The 9,976-nt window shown below is 30.6% G+C and overlaps 1 protein-coding gene across 1 annotated transcript; it reads left to right on the forward strand.

The window, feature by feature from the left end:
- Nucleotides 1-4,777: 4,777 nt before the first annotated feature.
- Nucleotides 4,778-9,526, forward strand: LOC105621609. The gene is made up of 6 exons (XM_012203078.1): nt 4,778-5,137; nt 6,445-6,749; nt 7,333-7,635; nt 8,422-8,614; nt 8,718-9,074; nt 9,338-9,526. Exons 1-6 carry the CDS (start codon nt 4,778-4,780, stop codon nt 9,524-9,526), a joined length of 1,707 nt encoding a protein of 568 aa, XP_012058468.1.
- The last annotated feature ends 450 nt before the right edge of the window (nt 9,527-9,976 follow it).

Below are 9,976 nucleotides of genomic sequence, written 5' to 3' on the forward strand. Positions count from 1 at the left end.
TGTGTGTGTGTGTGTGTGTGTGTGTGTGTGTGTGTGTGTGTGTGTGTGTGTGTGTGTGTGTGTGTGTGTGTGTGTGTGTGTGTGTGTGTGTGTAACTGCAATGCAATTAATTATTTTTTAATAATTAAAAATCTATTGGACAAAATTGCTCAATTTAATCATATATTCAATTATGCAAATATTATTTAATCAAATATTCGTTTATGCATAAATATTATTATTAGTATTGCGCCGATTAACAAGCAATTTTTATAAATAAAAAAATTACAGTTGAATAATTGCAACAATCAACAATGACAACGCAAGAGTCACGTTTAGATCAGTATTAATTCTGAGAAGCTTTTATTTTATCATCTTAATTTATCCTGCGGTAAAACCGTGGCTTTAAGTTTTAAGTGCAGACGCCAGTGTGATGTCATGCCTGAATTATTTAATTTCTCAGCAATGCACACAGAAGACAGACCGTGTATATTCTAGGAAAGCTTCTTTCTTTGTGGTATTTTATTGGCTATTATAATACCATCGAATGCCATAATTTATATGCATAAAAAAAAGAAAGAAAGAATTTTACAACTGATAGACTCTAATTAATTACTTAATGATAACAATGACGTTAATAAAATTATAAATACCTACGCTTCAAACTATTGGGTTGTCCGGAAAGTTCATGCCGCAAAAGATTTAAATTTAATAAATGAAATTAAAAATTTAAATCTTCTGCGTTTCAATTTTCCTTCAAAATCGACACGAGCTTTCCGGACAACCCAATATGTTCGGAAATTTTTCTAGCGAAATATAATATAATATTACTTAGAAAGTTTAAACTGGCTAATATTACTTAATCAAATATATATTTTTTGCTTTGATAACCAAGCTTTAATATGGATATATAATCTTAAAAATTATTATGTTAAAAATGTTAAAAATACACATAATGTTAAAAATATTATTGCAGCCAAGTCTTTATTATAACTCGTAGTTGTACCGTATGTTTTTCAAGTTTAGTATTGACTCAAGCAGAATAAGCGTAATTGGAAGCCTGCAGACGTGGCAATGCAAAGTCCTTAATTATGATCGTTATTGTGTTTATTTTTTCATCTTGCGGTTACTTTGTTTATCTTACATGTATTTGCTTACATCGTTTTTGTTTTTTGTTAATTTGCTTTATTTCAAGCTTTATTTTGCATTATTGTATTTGTAATAATTTAATAGTATTTCATAACATAAGTTCTTTATAAATCTATAGAAATATTTAATAAGCTTAAAATAAAATACATTTATTTTGAATATCATTTATTATACATATTGGTTTCCTGCCATCATACATGTATATAAAGTTTTATCATATGTATAAAGTTCCTATAAATTTAATGTCGCCGTAAAAAATGTATCTATAGCATAATATCGCATGGACTGACAAGAGAAGGCGTCGTGGTGATAAACGCATACGTGGTTCATTCTGTTCTCAGTATGCTTGTGTCGATCGTAGGCGACGGATGTAAACTGTTGTGCACGCGTTCTTTTGAACTCGACAAGTGCTCCGGAAATATTAATAATGAACGACAAAGATCGAAACACGCTATCAGGCAAATAAATTTTACTTTGTGAAATAAATGTGTAAATAAATTATTTTTATTTACTCCTAAAGAGCGAATTAACGCATATTACAACATTAATTTCTGATATTTATAAAAAGTGAAGTTTATAGAGTATATATGTGAAATGAAAAGTATTGAATTAGTGAGCCAAAGTGTAATTTAAATTAATAAACTGATATATTAATTATAACATAATATAAAAATTTTGATAATTATGTTTGAAAATTAAATTATGAAGCAAGCAATTATTTAAATAAGGATGAAGTACGTTTTTTTTTAAGTATTGATCAAATATTGATAATAAAATAAATTTATTTATCAGAATAAGATTCTGATAAATTTTAAAATTATATTAAATTGATTTAGGAAATATACGTAATTAATTAACGATAAATGCAAATAAATGAAATATTTAATATTATTGAAATTACAACAGCTAAATAAGAAGAATACGAATTTCAAATAAAAAATTATTAACAAAAATATATTCGAGATATTACTTATGAATACATTGTAAAATAAATTTTTGTTCTTATGTTACATTTGTTTAATAAAATTTAATTATGCAACGTGTATATAAATATAAATTTTTAGTAATAGAAGATAATCTGATTGGATTCAGATAGAAGTTAGATAGAAGTGAAAATTATTACTTAGAAAATTAATTAGAAAATTAGATTATAAATTATTCTATTTAATCTCAAACATATAAAAATATTAATTATTAACATATAAAAATATTATAAAATATTTATTGTCAAAACTTATCGAATTGTTTCTACAAAGATTGATCTGAGAGTTCTTTTGGGATTGAATAAAGATTTTCTTTTAATCCTTCTACTTTAATTTTGAAATAAACATGATCTGCTCTTTTGCCGCGGGATAAGAGTGCGGAAAAATAACGAGACTCAGATACAAAAGAGCGAGAGAGAAAAGGCGAGAATAGAGGAGGATTCTCTTGTAGTTCTCTGCCTTTGGGGGGAGGGGGGGGGGGAGAACTCACCGGACAGGTTTTAAAACGGGACAGGACCAGTGTGGGATATTTAACGTCTCCGTATGTCGTAAATCTTCGAAAATGTACAATTAGGTGAACGCGTCTATTCCGCGAATGCGGAAAACTTCTCACTGATCTCTTTCGGAGTTCAATATTTTTTTTCTCACTATCATTAGACAGAATCTTATTATTTTTCGTTATATAATATATATCATATCGTCAGAAGCAACGGGATTCGAGTACAAAACAAGATCATCTTAGTTCTCTATTATCTCCTATCTGAGTCCAATTGACTGAAATGCGATTAGCAATCTTCGCGATGATTGAAGTGTTGTGTTTGTCCGCTTATAAAACTCAAATGAACTTTATATATACGTTGGCAAGAAACTAATGTGTGTAATAATGATAACGTATCAATAACAAGAAAAGATTTTGCATCTTATCAATTGATAATAATAAAATTCTGATCACATCAGAATTTATTTAGTTAAACCAAAGAAAAATATGGACTCTTTTTGCTTAGGACTGTAGATATAAAGCTAATATTTATATGCTGGAAAATATTAATACTTATATATATTAATGAATATTTATCGAACAATTATTTATTAATAATGAATTTCTTTTTATACGTATTAGAAATTCAATTTCGATGATCTTGTATTTAACGTATATGTGTAGACAAACAGTAAGTTCGGATCTATAATATAATATAGATGTTTTAAGCTTTAAACCATAAGAAATTGATCAATTACAGTCGAATGCGAGGAGAATAATTGATTGTGATTCGTCCATTCCTTATGGCTTAAGGCTTAAAAATCTATTGTAGATCCGAATTTAATCCATTCCTTATGGCTTAAGGCTTAAAAATCTATGGTAGATCCGTGATCTATTGTAATCATCGACATATAGAATGGACCACCGATGGCAGTGGTGGGGATAGAAAGACGAGTAGAGTGGGAGGTAGATAAATGGAACGTCCTTTTTTTGTTTATTAATTAACCTGATTATTTGTTGTTGATCCAGCAACACTCCAATCAATCAGGCTTAATAAACAGAGAAAGAACGTTCATCCATTAATTTCTATTCCATCACTGCTATCGGTGGTTCACTCTATGGCCGATATTCATAGTCAGTCAAGATTGTCAGTCATTTCAAGACCATCTTAAGTCACTAATGCAGTCTTCTTAATTCGTGACATCTCAAAACAGAACTTAAGATGATCTTGAATATAAGAACTGACTCTAAATACTGACCTATATATCGATGATATATATATATATCTTTGCTAAGCTAAGGAAAAAAACGCCAAACATGATTTCACTCTGTAGAAAATGAGAGATATATATTATTCATTTTGTTTCAGTATACCAAAATGTTCTATTTCTAACTACAAAAGATTTATAAACATCGTACAAAATAGTTTTGTATTAATTAAATTAGTTCATTTAGTAAATTCAACAAATTAATATTGTCGTAATAACTAACAGTTTAATTGATCATATATCAACAAATAGTTTTTGTGTCAGTAATAAAACTTTATGGGTATGAAACATTTTTCTCAGTATAGGTTGTAGTACGATTAGTGTCAAAGGTAAATGTTAAGAAGAACTCAAATTTTGATAAAAAATACACTGATGTATTTTCGCGTAAAAATAAAGATTTGACAAGAAAAAAGTGTTGCTCTGCTCCGCAAACCGAGATATTAATCCTTAAAGTTGACTATTAGAAATTTGTCAAAACAATCGTTTACTAATGCTTTAAAAACATAAATTCTCTGCTAAAGTGTGGTAAACTACATTTGGTTTTCATGGCTTTAGGACATACATAAATTTGCAATAAATAAATTTAGTGCGGAAAATAATTGAATACATTTAAATTTAAATGTCTAAACATGAATGTAAGATACAATCTTTAAATTGGGTAGCCTTCAGTAAAAGAGAACAAATTCTTTATATATAGAATGGAAATGTTGATGTACTAGAGAGCAAAGAATTTGCAGCAACGCGTTGGTTTTTTTCGAAAGGATGGTTTCTTGACATATCATGAAATCGATGAAGTTCGTCTGTCATCAAATCAAATCATGAAGATACAAATGAACACGTAAAGCATATTTGCATAGAACTTATACGGATATATACACACGCACAATAATTCTCTTGCTGAAAATCATTCAATTTCCGCAATGACGTCCATGCTAACCGGGGAAGAAAGCAATTCGGTGAGGATGAAACAAAAGTTAATGAGGAACGCGCCTGCCAAGGAGGAAACGAGGTCATTCCTGAATTTTTCGCGGGAGAACTTGAGCATCTCGCACTCCGATCTCGAACAAGGGTTCAACCGATCACGGCTCATAAGACCTAGCAGAAACACGATCCTAAGTGTGGCTGCCCTTATAGTCGCTGTTCTCTGCCTCGGCCTTCAGAGTTGGAAGCTGTTGTCGAACACTCACGAAATTGAACAGCTGAGAAGAGACGTGGATATTTTGAAGCATCGATTTCTTGAGCAGGATCTTATGGACGAACTAAAGGCCTTCGAGGAACAGGTAGGTCTCTACAGTAAGTAAACAAATTGGCGAGCATGATTGCTGAATTTTTCCTTTGTATAGTTATTCAAAAAAAGAAAAGATAAATTGCATTTTTTAAAATCCTGTTTGCTTATTAGTAAAATTTTTTTGATAATCAATGCAATTCGTGCACAAGAAAAGCAATAAGTGACAGTAAATTCTCCATATTATGTGAATCCTCATATATTTTTTATTGATGGAAATCTATTTAAGAGCACTAATTTGACATAATATTGAGTATTATAGAAATTTATCCCTTTCTTAATTATCTATGAAGCTATAACATGAAGAAGTTAGAGGAAATCAAACAAGATTGTGATTATTAATCCAAGTAAAATGCGTTCATACTTAATTAGCACTGGAATAAGGCTCTATCTGTGTTTATTTAAATTTATGATTCCCATTAGGATAATCTACATGTCTTTGAATAGTATTTTTTCAATATCAAAATGTATCTTTTTAAAAGAAAATTTTTTCTATTGGATTGTCCGGAAAGTTCGTGCCGACTAACCTATATAATTTAATAAATGTATACTAAAATTTAAATTTTCTGCGTTTCAATTTTCCTTCAACATCGGCACGAACTTTCCGGACAATCCAATATTAAAGCAATTTCTTCTTTTAAAAACAAACAAGAAATCTTGTTCGCATTCAAGAAAAATACCTTTTATGCTTTGAGAAATAAAATTGTGCTAAATTTCGACGCATCTTTACATAAAAACAAACAAATCTGACAGTAAAAGCTATATTAATCGAACATTTGATTAAAATTATTCTCTTTAACATTTGATAGCTATATTACCACTTCTTTTTCAGCATACGCATCATTGCGCATCCAATCAAATTTACTATAAATAACTCAATTCAATTTATTGTGTCAATTATTAGATTAGAAGTTTTAATCAAATATCAAAATATAATTAAACTATTAAAGATACAAAAAAATTGTTGTTAAAGTTGTTTCAGTAAAAAAAAATTCTATACTGGAACAAAATTTCTATACCGGAATTCCCCATTACACAAAGCGCTGTTCATGTCGCTTTTCGAGGCAGCAATTACTTTAATTGTCAATCAAAAAGGAAATCATACCACAATTGCTATTACTAATGCATTTCCACGTATCAAACGTCCGTCACTAATTGATAATACCAATTTAACGTGATCATATACCATAGTTGCGTTGCTCAATGGAAGATTTTTGTTACACATACAGAATATTTACATATACAGAACAAGCCGCGTAGTTCTATGAAACATTTTACATACGAATGTATAACGCATTGCAGCTGTATGCTGAAGAATCTACCGAAGATAATGATCCAGGCGAGGCAGACATTGATAACGCTGATTACGACTCTAATTATGATGATGATGGTTCGGCATCGCACGACTATTCCGGCGACTACCATACTCCATTGACTTATGGCGCCAGACCGTCAGATTTTCTTGATATTACATCTACATCGATACCAATACCTACGTCCCCGGATCCTGGTGCCAATGAGGACATGGTTGAATTGCTGACAGCCTTGCACAAGGTGGAAGCGAAGCATGGACAGGACTTCGAGAGGGACATAAGAGAGAATCATAAGTAAGGCGCTAGCAATACATTATATATTATTTTTTTAGAAAATGATATTTTGTAATAAGATAAGTTGAGCACATTTTTGTAAATTCTTAATCTAAGAATTCGCGATTTCTTAGAAGAAAGAAGCTAGAATGATCACATTATTATCACTTACTGTCGTAGTGATGATCGCCTGATTTTTAATAACTTTCTGCTTAATATAAAATTTTGAACCACATAAATGGTTAGATAACAATGTAAAATAAAAAGTGTACAAATCAATCCTGCGATATCAATTGTCAAATTAACAATGAAGAAATAGAAAGGGTTCGAGAGAATAAGCGTTGTTCAAAGTGCGCTAATTGCAGTGAAGTAAAAAAAAGTGAATTTTTAATCATTATTTTTATACAATTGATAAATTCAATAAAACAAATGTACATTCTGTTCACACATACTATTTTTTATTTTAATTATGAAATAATTTTCTCAATAAATCATTTTTTTTATTAACAAAAAATTTATGGCACGATTATGTACTATATATAAAAACTCAGTGAACAGATAACGTTAATTACATACTTTGAATTGTATTTTTTATTATATGTAGAACTATCGAACGAGAGCGTCTTAAAGGGGGACACAAAGGGCAATTGAATCATGAGAAAAAGACGAAAGACGTAAATAGCACCAGACACAAACCTGATGTCCTCACTAGAGGAGCTACAAATTTAGAATACATCAAAGAGGATATTAAATCAAAGCGATCGGTGAATGACGGCTCGAGTGATGATTTTGTGAGAGATGAAACAAATGGCAAACGACATAATACTAGGAGGATTGTATCCAGAGCACGTTCTTATGCAAACGGTGAGAACAACACAAATGACAATTCTGGGACAAATTCAACATTGTAAGTATTTGTACAGCGTAGTTTATAAATTGAAACGAAAATCACATAAAGTAAAGAACATGTCAGAAAAATATTTTCGCACATTTATTATACAAAATAGAAAAGAATCAAGACATTACTTTGTTCTCATTTTCAATCTTCTTATCGCTGTTGAATATTCTTTGTTTTATCTTTAATTGATAGATCAATCTAATTAGTATATCATAGTTATTAGTGGCTTGAATTTCTGGAATATCCATTCTTTCAACTGCAATTTCGATTTTTGGAAACAAAAATATAGCCAGAGAGATAAATCAAATGCTTGGACCGCAATACGTGAACTTGGTAAATTGTGAGTTATCTCACTCCAGTTGATTTTTATGAGTGAGGAAATTTTAATAAAAATGATACATAGATAAAATTCAAAATTTCTTTAACAAATTTTATTTATTTTGACCTTAATAAGCTCATATTACGACTAAAATTTTCCTATTACATTCTGAAGTCTAAGTTTTAAAACAAAAATCATAAAATGAATGATACATCAGAAAAATATTTTAAACATTTCTATTCAAAATAGAATTCTTTAGAATCAATATCATTCTGCTCTTCTTTTTAATCCTTGCATCACCGTTGACCCTTAATAAGTTGAATTCTTAGAAATAACGATCGTTAAGATTACATTAAATTAGACCAATTGAACGTTGAAGAAGTAGAACGAGATAAAATGTAACATGAGATAAATAAATTTGATATTTTCGATCCAATTTATTTATTCCGTGTTAAATCAACTGTTTTCTGAGACAGACATCCCCCAAAGAAATATCACGTCAATGCGTTGGAGACGATTCCTTCGGCCCACCATGATCACTTAAGCGAGGAAATTACTCAACCTGACAGATATGAAAGTGAAAACACGGAAACTGTAAGCGACAGAAGGATCAGCTGGCGAAATCGCGATACCTCAAGAAATAAAACTGAGATTCGACAAGCCGTTCAGGTGGGTAATAATTGTTAGGGGGTTACGCCGCGTAGATAAAGTCGGTGCACTAAATTCCTCACAATAGTCGAGTGAACAACACATAGCGTTGTAATTGAATTAGAATCATGAAGTGGCTGCAAGGGAAAATCATCGGACATTGACTCGAAGACATTTGCGTGCACCACGGCAGGTTTACGCCATCCACTATGGGGCGGACAGCACCCTCTTCTCAACGCAGGACGAGCACACCGGTAACGGCAGGGTACGACACTACGACGGCGTTTTCAGAGCATGGAAGCCGAGTGAGTGGGTTGCCGATCTTGGCATGAGCAGGCACTTCACACTTGCTGGCGATGGCAAACTTAGCGTTCATGAATCAGGCTTGTATCTCGTGTACGCGCAGATCCACTATCTAGACAGACACGACGAGAATGGCTTTCGCATACTGGTGAATGGCAGATCTATATTGCAGTGCATGGTAAGGACTGGAAAACACTAAGGAATTTTAATAAATAATGATTGTCAAAAAGGCTCTATATAATGAATATATAAATTCAAATATATAAAAATCGTGGACTACTAAAGAATCAAAAGAGGTTGATTTTCGCTAATTATTATTCTCAATAAATATGATTAAAATATATAAGCAAACGTTTCAACTTTATGGATCCAAATGTGTGTTATAATCATTTGAAATATAAAAATTGTATGAAAATACAAAATAACATATATAATTTTCAGGTGTATAGCCCAGGTATGGATCACAAAAGCCGCTCGTGTTTCTCAGCCCAAGTGATTGTTCTTCAAGCAGGCGATCACCTAGTCTTGAAGGATATTGGAGCAGCGAGATTCACTCTTTTCCATCATGATAAAAGTTTCTTTGGTTTAGTGAAAGTTGGTGAATCGAGACAGCAACAAAGACATCCATAGACACAACAGTAATTTTAAACGCTGTAGAATTATCAGCGCTAAAAAGTGATATGCGATTTATAGTCATCGACTTTCCCTATTTTTAAAAGTTAGCTGTAAATTCGCATAATTTGTATCTAATGTAACATGTCTAATACACTTTTAATTTGTGTATGCGAGTCATACTATTTCTTAGTAATTTAGTTTTGTAAACTGCATGATCTTTACCGTAGGATTTTATATATTTTATTATATTAATTATATTATATTTTATTATATTAGTTATAGCTATATATTATTTCTGTTTACACAAAAAATCGCTATGAATATTTTAATTTTATTCTTTTATAAAATTTTATAAAATTTATACATATGTGTGTAGACAAATCGATATTATTTGTATAAGAGAAAAATAAAAAAATTATTCTTTTATTTTATATATATATATATATATATATATATATATATATA

This window comes from Atta cephalotes, assembly GCF_000143395.1.
Source record: "Atta cephalotes unplaced genomic scaffold scaffold00035, whole genome shotgun sequence".
In the NCBI taxonomy this organism is placed as follows: domain Eukaryota; kingdom Metazoa; phylum Arthropoda; class Insecta; order Hymenoptera; family Formicidae; genus Atta; species Atta cephalotes.

Coding starts and splice junctions, on each gene's coding strand:
- LOC105621609 (XM_012203078.1), top strand. CDS start 4,778: ATGACGTCCATGCTAACCGGGGAAGAAAGCAATTCGGTGAGGATGAAA. Junction 5,138..6,444: donor TAAAGGCCTTCGAGGAACAG/GTAGGTCTCTAC, acceptor AACGCATTGCAG/CTGTATGCTGAAGAATCTAC. Junction 8,615..8,717: donor AGATTCGACAAGCCGTTCAG/GTGGGTAATAAT, acceptor TAATTGAATTAG/AATCATGAAGTGGCTGCAAG.